The sequence below is a fragment of the Hyla sarda genome, chromosome 4 (genome assembly GCF_029499605.1).
Source record: "Hyla sarda isolate aHylSar1 chromosome 4, aHylSar1.hap1, whole genome shotgun sequence".
Classification (NCBI taxonomy): Eukaryota; Metazoa; Chordata; class Amphibia; order Anura; family Hylidae; genus Hyla; species Hyla sarda.
Window position 1 is genome coordinate 232,832,639 of NC_079192.1, and position 13,662 is coordinate 232,846,300.

General features: G+C 45.7%; 1 protein-coding gene across 4 annotated transcripts in view; it reads right to left on the reverse strand.

Moving 5' to 3' along the window:
* The window catches only part of LOC130369044 (transcriptional regulator QRICH1-like), a 90,535-nt gene that overhangs the window by 24,195 nt on the left and 52,678 nt on the right, over window positions 1-13,662 (reverse strand). For all 4 annotated transcript variants that reach the window (XM_056573729.1, XM_056573727.1, XM_056573728.1 and 1 more), the window contains exons 4-5: window positions 8,920-9,091; window positions 138-292 (exon numbers count right to left, since the gene is read on the reverse strand). In XM_056573729.1, coding sequence (XP_056429704.1) covers window positions 138-292; window positions 8,920-9,091 — 327 coding nt within the window. The remainder of the gene's footprint in view (window positions 1-137; window positions 293-8,919; window positions 9,092-13,662) is intronic.

Genomic DNA, 13,662 nt, shown 5'->3' on the forward strand with positions numbered 1-13,662 from the left:
AAAAATCCCAATGTCTGGGGAGGCCACGTGTCCTCTTTGAACAATGACCATAAAATGAAAAAAAATATTCAGACTGAAGCAATAAAAGCTGAAACTTGCCCAAAACATCAAGACTGAGAATACAATAGGTGTCGTACCTTCTGTACACTAAGTAGCAAATAAAACATCATATCTGCATCATATGGAGAACCATCATGTTTCTTGGCTTCTTTCGTTATTAAACATAATCCATAATTTAATTCTGCGATTGGAACTGAGAGGACATCTTCCTTAAAAATTAAAGGTCTTTTTTCTGGAAAAGCAATGAAAAATTGTCACAGCTTCTATAACACATTTAATTAATTTTAGATAGGATAAGTTATGTATAAAAAATGCTCAAAAATAAATTTTCGATCAAAATGAAGATCTGCCATAGAGACAACTTTAAATTGCCAGAAGCTTGTAAGTCATTAAAAGGGTTTGGCCACTTATTTGTGTCTTTATGAAAGATTTATAGCTAATAATTAGGTCACTTACTGTCATTTTAAAATTTAGCCCTGCTATGCATATTTTGCCCCCTTAGTCAATTACTAGTCTAAACGGTGCTCCAATCTATAACATGGCGGCATATGGAGGAACATGTGACCAGAACATGACTTTGCCACCTCCTCTATAGGAACATACTGTACACAAGAAATGTGCAGTGGGGGGGGGGACTAAATGTCGTTGTATGGTCACATGCTCATCCATATGCCGCCATGTTATGCACACGAGCAACATCAGCATGACGGGGAAATAATCATAAATATGCATAACAGGCAACAACTGTATTAAAGTACGTGACTTATTGTAAATACATCTTTCATTAAAAACACCAAAGGTAGTGACCAACCCATTTTAAATGAATGTGTGATGCCTCAGTCTCTCAGAGAAAAATGTATTGAATACACTACAGTGCATGTGTACTTATATCACATAAAAGAGTTTGGGTAAAATGTGAAGCCAATGTATCATCTAAAAACTTTCTTTACTGATTAGAGCCATATACTAAAATGTTTTTTGTTTTTGTTTGTTTGTTTAAACCCTTAATGACCACGGACGTAAATGTACGTCCTGGTTTGGCGGTACTTCACGCACCCGGACCTACATTTATGTCCTGTGTATGACAGTGAGCATCGGAACAGTGCTGGCGTCCTACACGGCAGGGACCCGCCGGTAATGGCCGACAACCGCGATCGCGCGGATGTCCACCATTAACCCCTCAGATGCCGTGATCAATACAGATCACGGCATCTGCGGCAGTGCGGTACTTTGAATGGATGATCGGATCGCCCGCAGCGCTGCCGCGGACGTCCGGACGTCTCTCTGGGTCGTCCGCTCTGGTCTGAGATCGAGCAGACCAGAGCAGAAGATCACCGATAATACTAATCGGTGCTATGTCCTTTGCATAGCACTGAACAGTATTAGCAATCAAAGGATTGCTATAGATAGTCCCCTATGGGGACATAAAAGTGTTTTAAAAAAAGTTTAAAAATGTAAAAATAAAAAAAGTGAAAAATCCCCTCCAATAAAAATAAAAAAATTTTATAAACATATTTGGTATCGCTGCGTGCGTAAATATCCGAACTATCAAAAAGGAGATTTATGCTTACTGTAAAATCTCTTTCTCAAAGGATCCATTGGGGGGACACAGACCGTGGGTGTATGCTGCTGTCTCTAGGAGGCGTGACACTATGGCAACCAAAAAGTCGGCTCCTCCCAGCAGGATATACCTGCCTCCAGGCCCTTAGCTAATCAGTTTTAGTACCAGAGCAACAGGAGAAGACCGACAGGTCAAGGAAAAAACACGAACTGTCCGAGAACCAGAAGAAAAAAACAAACAAAACACCCTCGGACAGAGAACCAAAGAGAAACCCCAAAAAAAGGGCGGGACTTTGAACTTCGAGAAAGAGATTTTACAGTAAGCATAAAAAAATCTCCTTTTCTCTATCGGCTGCATTGGGGGACACAAACCGTGGGACGTACAAAGCCGACCCTTGGGTGGGTAAGGAATCAGACAGGTGGACAGTTGGACCACCGCCGTCTGCAACATCATACAGCCCAGATGCAAAGGCATGAATCTGGAAGCACCTTGAGAAAGTGTACAAAGACGACCACGCAGACGCCTTACAGAACTGCAAGGCCAAAGCCACGTAGCGGAGGACCCAGGATGCCCAGAAACACGGGTGGAATGAGCCAAAACCCTGAAGGGTCGGATCTTCCCCTTGCAGCGGTAAGCTCCCAAAAAAATAAATAAATAAAAACCAGGCTGGATCCACCGAAAAATGGTGGACGTAGAAGCAGGTTGTCCTATACAACGACCTTCCAGAAACACAAAAAAGGGGGTCACACTGCCAAAAGGAAAGAGTGACTGAGGAGAGAAGTCCGAACAGCCCTCACCACAACCAGGTTGTGGAACAAACGCTTCAAGAGATGAGAAGGAGCCGGACAAAAGGACGGTAGGACGATGTTCTCATTGAGATTTAAAAGTCAAAAACCATCTCAGGTAAGAAGGACGGACCTGGACGGAAAACAACTTGTCCTGGTATACAACCAGGAAGGAAGAACGGCAGGAGAAAACTACCAGCTCTGACACCCTCCTAACAGAGGTAAGAGCAATAAGGAATGCCCCCTTCTGGGGAAGGAGGCGAAGAAAAATGTCCCTGAGAGGGTCAAAAGGGGTGCCTTGCAGTGCACCTAAGACCTAGTGTAAGTCCCAATGGAAAAGAAGGGGACTGATAAGGAGGGGCAGCTTGTGCCACTCCCTGAACCAGGTTCGGACATGATAATTGAACGTCAGAGGACGTCGAATGGAAAAGACCGAACCTTGACCCTTAAGGAAGCTGAAAAGCCAACCCTTGGGCCAGCCCCGACGGAAAAGGGAAAGGGGTCGGGAAGGAAAACCGCGACCGGAGAAAAAAAGCGGAGTTTCACACCAACGGAAACAAGACCGCCAGGTATGGTGGTAAGTCTTGCAGAGGAAGGCTTGTGAGCCCTCAGCATGGTGCGAACCACTTGGGAAGAGAAACCGCGGGTCCTCAGAACTGCTGTCTCAACCACCACACCGGCAAAAGCAGAGACGGTAAAATAGGGTGGCAAGAGAGACCTGAGCTAGGAGGTATGGACAATAGGGAAGGCGCAGCGTTAAGTCGTTCAGGAGTCTGACCATGACGACGAACCACGGCTGGGTCACGAGAATGGTGGGAACCCCCTACTAGGAGTTTCCTCAGAACCCCGAAAAGAGAGGAAGGGGAGGAAAAACAGACGGTAGGGCAACGCCCGACCACTAAACAGATAAGGTACGGCAAAGCCCGACCAAGAGAGCGGAACACTTCGGTTGTGGCGGGACAAGCAGAGGTCCACGCCAGGAGCGCCCCAGGGGTTGCAGATCACCGCTAACACCCCCAGATGTAGGGACCACTCGTCTTGGACGACTGAGGACCAACCGAGAAGATCACATCCCAGGGACGGCCGGAAAGAAGATAGCTGAGATGGCCGGAAACTTGAGTTCCGCCCAGAAGGGAAATTCCCAAGAATCAAGCAAAGAAAAATTTGCCCTAGACCCCAACATGTTGAAGGGGAAAAAAGGGGCTTCTTGGGGGACCAAGGCCCCATACCCTGAAAACACCTCCCCAGCCTGACAGACAGGCAGGGAGGGGTAGGAAGGAACGCCCCTGAAAAATCAGAGGGAAAACGAAGCCACCATAGAAGGGACTGACAAGACTGTCGAGAGGCAATGGAGACCTGTCCCACCAAAGAGAATCAGCAGGGCGAATGGCACGGCCTCCACCAACCGACCCAGGACATCCATGCAAAAGCGAATGGAAAACTGGAGCAGGGTGCCAAAGTCACCGGGCTCTAGATAAGAGAGACGGACGATTGTTCGGTGGAGTCTAAAGCGGGCAGAGGCAGTGTCGAACTGGAGCCCCAGGAGAGTGGTTGGACTTGTCCCGATAGACCGTCCAACCAAAGTGAGACAAGGACTGTAGGTTGAGACCAAGACTCTCCAGGATCTGGGCCCTGGCTGGAGCTCTGATCAGGAGGTCGTCCAAGTCAGGGATCACGGAAAGAACTGATATCCGTATTAAAGGGCTATCACAGGCGCTAGGACTTGGAAAGAGTCCGCGGAGAAGTGGCCAGACCGAAATGGAGAGCCACAAAAGGAAATGACCGTCCGGAACTGCAAAGCGGAGGTACCGCTGATGACCGGGAAACAATGATACGTGGAGGCAGGTATCTTTGATGTCCACCGAGGAGCGAAAACTCCCCTTGAACCATGGATGCCAGCACCGAATGGAGAGACTCCATTCGGAATGGGAAAGCAGAGGATGCTGGCTGAGATACTCGAAAACCAAGATTGGGCGAACAGAAACGCTTTCCTTGGGGACCACAAAGAGGTTGGAATAAACCTCGAGAACTTTCCCTTGAAGGAACCGGAACAATTATGCCCTGGATAAAAAAAAAGAGCTGGAGCGCGCCCCGAACTGCCTTCGCTAGAAAGGGGAACCAGAGGGTCCAGGAAAGAAAAAGACAATCCCAAGGAAGGGAAGCAAATTCGATCCTGTATCTGTTGACTACCACGTCCCTGACCAAGGGATCCTGAATGTTCGTGGTCAAGGCATCCCGGATGAGTAAGAGGCGACCAAACCACCCAAGAAAAGGTCGGTGGGTGGGGCGACCCTTCAGGCCGAAGAAGGCCTATGGGTGGGATGGGTCCGGAAGGGGGGAGCTCTCTACCTGTGAAGGTGACAGGCTGGACCCTTTGTTGGAACCAAAGGTCTGCAGGACGGGAAGGAGGAGGACTTCCGATGGAAAGTAGTTCTGCGAGCCTTATCCAGAGGTATAAGGAACTCTTACCGCCCGTCGCCTCCCTTCTTGAAGGCTGTGTCGGCATTCAGGCTATAAGTCACATGGAGCGACAGAGGGCTACCAGGTAGCCTGTGGCACAGGTAGCACAGCGGCTGCGCATGGGAGCAGAACACAGAAAAAAACTCCGGCTGAGGAGCATCGGAGAGCTAGTTCAGATAGATCCTCCGGAGGAATCCCGAATACTACCTGGCGAAGTTGGGAGACCATACTGAAAGGGCATGAGACACCCAGGCAGAAGCAAAAGCAGGAAGAAAGAAGGAACCTGCTGTCTAAAAGGCAAATTTTGCCAAAGTCCCCACCTTTTTTGTCCGCTGGATCCTGAAAGGCAGCCGTATCAGTCAACAGCAGGACAGTCGCCTTAGAGAGGCAGGAGACCGGTAGATCCACAGTTGGAGAGGAGGTCCACCGAGCAATGAGGTCCTTGGCGAGGGAATACCGCGCTTGAGAGAGAGCTGAAAGTCTTGAGTGACGGTCGGGTACGAAGAAAGGAGACTTCTGGAGCTACATTCGAAGTTCCTGTGTCCTTTTAACTGGAAGGGGTCTCTTATGGCCGAAACCAATGAGTACACCACATCAGACATATCTGTGCGGTCCTCTGAGTCGGAGGCCGAAGCAGAAACATCATCCATAAGTTCTCCAGGTGAATGGGAACAAGGTGAGGTAGCCCTGGAAGAGGTCGGGCACAATGAAAGGTAACTTCTGGAGCCACATCCGAAGTACCTGGGTCCTCTAGATGGAAGGTGTCTCCTATGGTCGAAGCCAATGAGTGCACCATGTCCAACATATCCATGCGGTCCTCTGAATCAGAGGCCTAATCGGAAACTTCAACCAGAAGTTCTCGAGGTGAATGGGAACGTGTGAGGTGGCCCTGGAAGAGGGAGAAACTGACCTGGTACGCGGATCTGGGGAACCAGAACAGCGACCATAGAAGCGTCCTCTAGGGGAGCGACGCTTGCTACCAGCTGGAGTAACAGGGCGATGCCTGTGAGGGGAGCGCCTGTGCCTGCCAGGAGACTTGGGGGATGAGTCAGATGAAACACCCTTATGACGCTGCAAGAGCGCCATTATATAGAGGGAGAGCGGGACCCTGTGGAGTGCCGGAGTAGGGAGGATCCCTGGAGCCCTTCACAGGGGGGGTCTGGGGAAGTAGAGTGTAGGTAGAACAAACGGGTTCCTCTGAGGAATCCACGCCGGCCAGGGGTGGGCGGAGTTAAGACTTAGCTCCGTACAGGGCCCGCAGTACATGTGGCCGATAATGGCGGGCGAACACACTGCCGGCAGCCTCCGCTGCCGAGACAGCAATATGCAGCCGAAGCTGCACATTAACAAAGAGCGAAATTCGCAGCCGCGGCTCGCAGGTGGGCGGGGCTTATCAGAGCCCACGGCTGAGAACATGTGGCCGAGATAATGGCGCGCGCTCTCCCATATGCGGTCGCGTGTGCGTACGCAATGGGAAGAGAGCGGTGAAAACTCCGTCGGCAGCTATTACACGCTGCCGACGGGAGGAGAGAAAGGCGCGAGATGCGGCTAGACTGAAGCCGGCACTCGCAAGTGAAAGTCGGCAGCCGCAGCTGCTGAGGGAGGGAACTGGCCATGGTGCCTGAATACAGTTTCACACCACTGCATATGTCCCCCAACCTGAAACTAAGAGAGGGTTGCTAGTCCCTCTTGAATAAGCCCCCAGACCACAATGAAGGGGTTGCCCAGGAAAAAAATAAAGAGTGGGCCAAAAACTAGGGGTCTCCAGAGGTTGCAAGTCCACACCTAAAAGGGGGAAATACTCCCCTCAGTTGAAGAACTTAGCTCATGAAGTCTTCTCTATGAAGTCTTCAGCCAGCTCTAGTTACCTGCATCACGCCGGGCTACCATGTGCGAGCGAGGCGAGTAGGGAGATAGGGGGACCCGGACCCATGAGGTACAACCCCAGGCGCTGACCGTTGGCGAGAGGGGGTGAACAGCGCATATACGCAATGTATGTGCCCCCTTACTCGCAATGGGGAAACAGTGAGCCACAGTTCGAGTCCCCACCTGAAAACAGGAAAGAAAATGGAATAAAAAACTAACACATTCCCTAAATCCAGGAAAATAATAAAACATAAGACCTGGTCTGGAGAGAACTCTAGACCATGTCTACCTCCTTAGACACTAAGCTAAAACTGATTAGCTCAGGGCCTGGAGGCGGGTATATCCTGCTGGGAGGAGCCGACTTTTTGGTTGCCATAGTGTCACACCTCCTAGAGACAGCAGCATACACCCACGGTCTGTGTCCCCCATTGGAGCCGATAGAGAAATATAATGTTAATGATCCCGTATGGTGAATGGCGTAAACTAAAAAAATTAAAAAGTACTAAAATGATGCTTTGTCACATTTTATTAACAAAAAAAATTAATAAAATATTATCTAAAAGTTTTATATATGCAAATGTGGTATCGATAAAAAGTACAGATGACAGTACAGAAAAAATTAGCCCTCATTCCGCTCTATATATGGAAAAATGAAAAAGTTATAGGTGGTCAAAATAGAGTGATTTTAGATTACTGATTTTGTACAAAAAGTTTTAGATTTTTTTTAAGCGGTACTATAAAATATAATATAAAAGTATCTAGCCATGGGTATCATTTTAATCGTATTGACCCACAGAATAAAGAACACGTAATTTTTACCGTAAAGTGTACAGTGTGAAAACAAAACCCTCCAAAATGTGCAAATGTGGTTTTCATTTTTTTCAAATTTTTTTTTGGGGGGGGGGGGTGTTCGCCGTACATTTTATGGTAAAATGAGAGGTTCCATTACAAAGTTCAATTGGTCACCCAAAAAAACAAGCCCTTATATGGGTCTGTAGATGGAAATATAAAAGTTATGGATTTTAGAAGGCGAGGAGGAAAAAACGAAAACGCAAAAATAAGATTAGCCTGGTCCTCAAAGTTAAAATGGGCTTGGTCTTAAAGGGTTAAATCAGTTTTTTTTTTTTTTTTTTTCAATTTTTTTTTGTGCATTATGTGCCATCTTGCCTGAGCTGTTTTTAACAGAATTTAGACATGTTTTACAGCAAGGACCATGGATATCAGCTATTGTGCTATCTATAAACCAGTGGCAATTTACACTGTAATCTTGTCTGTAATAAGGAGGAACCTGTTGGAAAGTGATCTTTACAGAACAGAAAGTATTAGCGTATTCTTAGGTCCAGCAGCCAAGTGGCTGCATAGTGCCACACCATTCCACAGGTTGTGTGTAGTATTGTAGCCCAGCCTTATTTGCTTCAATGGTGCTAACTACATACCTGGAAACAAACCATGAATGGGTGTAACTGATGCAGTGTTGCACAACCACATTATGGGTATATTCATACATGTTTTTGCTGGAGTGTTTCTTTAACTGAACATCAACTGCTGCTACAACTATTCTATGATGTACCACCACCTGTCTACTTATCACACTGTAAGTGACTTTTCTTTATTGTACTCACTTCCTAGTTTACCACTATCTGGGCTGGTCTGGCAAATTTAAACACAAAACATGTAAAATAATTGAAGCACTGAAAGAGACAATGACAAAGATACATACTGCTGGCTCTATACTGTCTTAACCAAAAGTAGCATTCACAGCTATACTGCTCATTACTTGTATACAATGTCCTACATGCTGCTGCTCCTGACGGTGTGCTGCAGAGAGAAGACAGAGCAGGATTTCCTCTACTCTGTCTGCTATGTATGGTAGACATCATAGCAGCTAGTATCTATCCACTCTGGAGCTTAGCTTTTGCAATAACTAACAATTACAGGCCTGCAGTCTGCAAAATCACAGTTCTCAGATATGTATACACACACACACTACAACTTATTTTGAAAAGTCACCTGAAAAGATATACACTTTACATAAGACTAAATCTGATTAGTGTGGACATACAATGGATTATCAATTTGTTTACTTTGCAGCATATGTTGTACTAATCATTCATTTGTTTCAACATTATGACATCACTATGAATAACTACTACAGAAATAGGTTGCCAAAATAATAGTCATTCATACTTCCTAACCACGATGGTTTGTTCTCCGATTCTTTTTGAGTTTCAGCATTCTTTATCTGTGCCCAAGTCTTCCAAAACAAAGCTCCTTCTTCTGGTTTAAGAGTGGATAAAAAGTCAGTATTATTTTGTAACCGCAACTGTGGTTCAGATGGTGAGCATTGCATGCCTTGGGGCTAGAAAAGAGGGAAAAAATTTAAATATTAAATATTTTTAAGTGGTAGCAGCACTGAAATAACTTTAGAACCATACATAATTTGGCTTCCAACTCCTGTCAAGTGGCTGTTCACAGACTTTTTCATAAAGCATTAACAAAGTTTATTTGCAAAGTTTAAAACACCAATGTTTGCAAAAAATCAAACAATGCCCCTTTTGAAATTTTGGAGGATAACGTGATACTAAGTCATATGAACAGGGCTCATTTAATCTTTTATTTGTTATGTTTAACCCCTTCCCGAACTATGACGTACCCGTATGTTATGGGTCAGGTCTGTGTCATAACTGGTATCAGATGCCTGTTGCTATCAGCAGCTGACATCTGCTAATTAAAAAACAGTAAAAAAAAAAAATTTGAAAATATAAAAAAAAAATCCCTCCCCTAATAGAAGTGATCCTTCTTTTACCATTTTTAAAACAAAACACTGTAAAAAAAAATATATAAAAATTATTTTGTATTGCTGCGTGCTTAATTATCCAAACAATTAAATTATGATGTTCCTCATCTTGCACAGTGTAAGGCATAAAGGCAATCAAATTCCTAGGGTGGGAAATACATCATCCCCCCGTCATCATCCAGACCCGTCATTAACATCCTCATCATCATCACCGCCTGTCATCATCCAGACCCTCATCATCATCACCTGTCATCATCCCCTTGTCATCATCCCACACATCCCCCCTTCATCATCCCCTTTTCATCATCCCACACATCCCCCTTCATCATCCCCTTGTCATCATCCCCACCCCCCTTCATCATCCCCTTGTAATCATCCCACACACCCCCCTTCATCATCCCACACCCCCCCTTCATCATCCTCTTGTCATCATCCCACACCCCCCCTTCATCATCCTCTTATCATCCGCACTCAGTGGTCTTCAACCTGCGGACCTCCAGAGGTTTCAAAACTACAACTCCCAGCAAGCCCGGGCAGCCATCGGCTGTCCGGGCTTGCTGGGAGTTGTAGTTTTGAAACCTCCGGAGGTCCGCAGGTTGAAGACCACTGCGGCCTTCGACATCATCCAGCCCCCTCTCACCCCCTTTAGTTCTTTACAGTACTCACCTCTGCTCGGCGCTGGTCCGGTCCTGCAGGGCTGTCCGGAGAGGAGGTGGTCCGGTGGGATAGTGGTTCCGGGCTGCTATCTTCACCGGGGGCGCCTCTTCTCCGCGCTTCCGGCCCGGAATAGAGGCGTTGCCTTGACAATGACGCAGAAGTACGTTGGCAATGAACTAACATCTGCGTCGTTGTCAAGGCAACGTGACTATTCTGAGGCCGGGCCCGAAGCGCTTAGAAGAGGCCTCCCCGGTGAAGATAGCAGCCCGGAACCACTATCCCACCGGACCACCTTCTCTCCGGACAGTCCTGCAGGACCGGACCAGCGCCGAGCGGAGGTGAGTACTGTACAGAACTAAAAGGGGGGTGAGAGGGGGCTGGATGATGTCGAAGGCCGCAGTGGTCTTCAACCTGCGGACCTCCGGAGGTTTCAAAACTACAACTCCCAGCAAGCCCGGACAGCCGATGGCTGCCCGGGCTTGCTGGGAGTTGTAGTTTTGAAACCTCTGGAGGTCCGCAGGTTGAAGACCACTGCGGGTGGAGAGTTCACTCGAGTATAAACCGAGGGGGGTGTTTTCAGCACGAAAAAATCGTGCTGAAAAACTCAGCTTATATTCGAGTATATACGGTACCAAAATTGCAGATTTTTGGTCACATCAGGTCCCACAAAAAATGTAATAAAAAAAAAAGTCATATATATATATATATATATTTATATACATAATATATATATATATATATATATATATATATATATATATATATACATAATATATATATATATATTTATATACATAATATATATATATTATACACACACACACACACACACATGAATGGTACTGTTAAAAACTACAGCCCACCGTAGGTGGAAAAATAAGAAATTTATAGGGGTCAGAACATGGCACTGAACAAACTTATTTTTTCAAGTTTTCAAATTTATTTTTATTTAAATTTTTTTATTAAAAAGTTTGGCATCATCAGAATCGTACTGACCCATGGAATAAGGATAGCATGTCACTTTTTTTTTTTTAAATCACAAAAAAAGTATTACATACATTCATAAAAACAACATCTCATTTATTTTTCCCAAACCCAACCTCGCCTCCCCCCTCCCTCAATCACCCTTTACCAGTCTGGTAAAAGTTTTCTTTCTTTATTTTATTATTATTGTTCCCACTTCTCCCAAGCTTTCCTAATCGCAGGACCACCCTTTTTATTCTAATAGATTAATTCATACCATTTGATCTTATTAACTAAAGACTTCCATGTATGTACCCTTCACACCAAACCCGTCAAAAAAGTTAGAGGATCTGATAATATGCGCTAGTGGTTCTATTACTAAAGAAAACAAGGAAGGGGACAGGAGACAGCCCTGATGTGTTCCTCTGTATAATAAGAAACTTGCAGATGTGGATCCATTAACAACGATTCTTGCACTAGGGCTTCGGTAGAGAGTCTTAATGCCATTGATGATAAAGTCCCCAAAATTCATTGCATCCATAACGTTGATGAGGGATTCCCACTCCACCCTGTCGAATGCTTTATTAGTGTCCAATGACAGGATGGAGCAGGGTCCCTCACCTTTCCTCTGTATATTCAAAAATGTTGTCTGAACATTCCCATATAGGTTCCTCCCTGGTATAAAACCTCTGTTTCTCACTGATAACTGAAGTGATAACTCTTTGAATATGTCTTGCAAAGACCTTCGCAAAAATCTTGCAGTCCGTATTCAAGAAAGAAATTGGTCGGTCCTTACCTTGCCTTTTTTTCCCAGAATCAAAATAATATTGGCTTCTGCCATTGTTGGGAAAAGACCCCCCATCACCAAGGATTCATTAACTTTAAAGTGGGCAATATGTTTAAGAAAAGTGCCTCTCAAAAATGCTTTTAGTGAATCCAACACCATGTGGATACTAGTGGAACCTTTATTCACACCTCAAAAATTTATAATTTCCTCATTCACTCCTTGAGTGACTTTCGAAATATTTAACCAATAAGGGTTAATAACCATATTACGAACCTTCCCCTTTGAAGGGCTGTTCCTAATATAACAAACCATTAATGCATGATCCGATATGCACCCTGCTTCATAACTCATTTTTTGTGCTCAACTGCCATTTCATTAGCCAGCATCAGGTCAATCCTTGACGCTGTCTTGTGAGTTTTATTAAAACAAGAAAACACAAACCTTATTTGAATTTAAACCACGCCATTTATCCCTCCCCTCAATCTCCTGACACCATTTGTGCAGCTTAGTTGTGCCTGCCCCTAGGTTCCTACCCTGCCAATCTTTCTCTTTATCTAACACTGAATTTAAGTCCCCTGATATAAAGATGTCACTGTATTGCTTATCCCCTATAAACTCCACCAACCTCTGCAAAACCTCTATGGAGAAGGACGGACGGATAAACAGGAATGCCAGAATGGTTTCTATCCCTTCCCATTTAAGGCCCCTTTCACACTATAAAATTCATCCGTTAAAAGATCCGTTATAAACGTCCTATAGAAAAGTTCTAAAAAAAGGATGTTAAACGTCTGTTACAAAATCACACTCAAGTCTATGGGATTTTTTGATTATCAGCTATTACTTCTGAGAATGCTCAGAAGAGGTGACATCAGCAGACTCCTGCAGTGCTGAGGGAATACTACTACCCCCCATCATGGAACAGACTTGTTTCCATGATAGGAGTAGTAATTCCCCAGCTGCAGGAGTCTGCCGGTGGCTGGAGAGGCAACATTAGTGTTTGTACTACAACCCCCATCATGGAACAGACTCTGTTCATGATGGGAGTTGTAGTACAGGGGCTGAAGGATTGATCGCACCGGGTCTCACTTCTGAGACCCGAGGCTATCAGAAGTTATTAAACAGGGGAGCGGGCGGCAAGCTGCGCTCCCCTGCGATGTACGATGTATTTACTTTCATTCTAAAATTCCCCGCCAGGAGCCCTGAACCGGCAACTCAGGGCTCCCGGCGGGGTTTTCAAATTGAAGCACTGCGGTAGGGAAAGATATATAGAACCACTGGAGGGGGTATACGTCCAGCCCCCACAGCGCTTCTATATATCTTGCCTCCCCACAGCGCATTTATATATGTCCCCCCCCCCCCCCCCATTGCGCATTTATATATGTTCCCCCCGCAGTGCTATCATGAGCCCCCGGCAGCACTATGAATAAAAAGTATTCTACAGGAGTGAATCTGGCCGGCGCGATGCACTAGTGAAAGAATACTTGTCATTCATAGCGCTGCAGCGGCATCTGTACATAGATGCACTGCAGGGGTCAGACATATATCCATATGTCTGGCCCCCACAGCGCTTCTATAATCAAATGCTTCTGCAGCGCTATGAATGACAAGTATTCTTTCAGTAGCGCATCGCGCCGGCCAGATGCACTGCAGTAGAATACTTTTCATTCATAGCGCTGCCGGGAGCTTATGATAGCACTGCGGGGGGGGGGGGGCATATATAAATGTG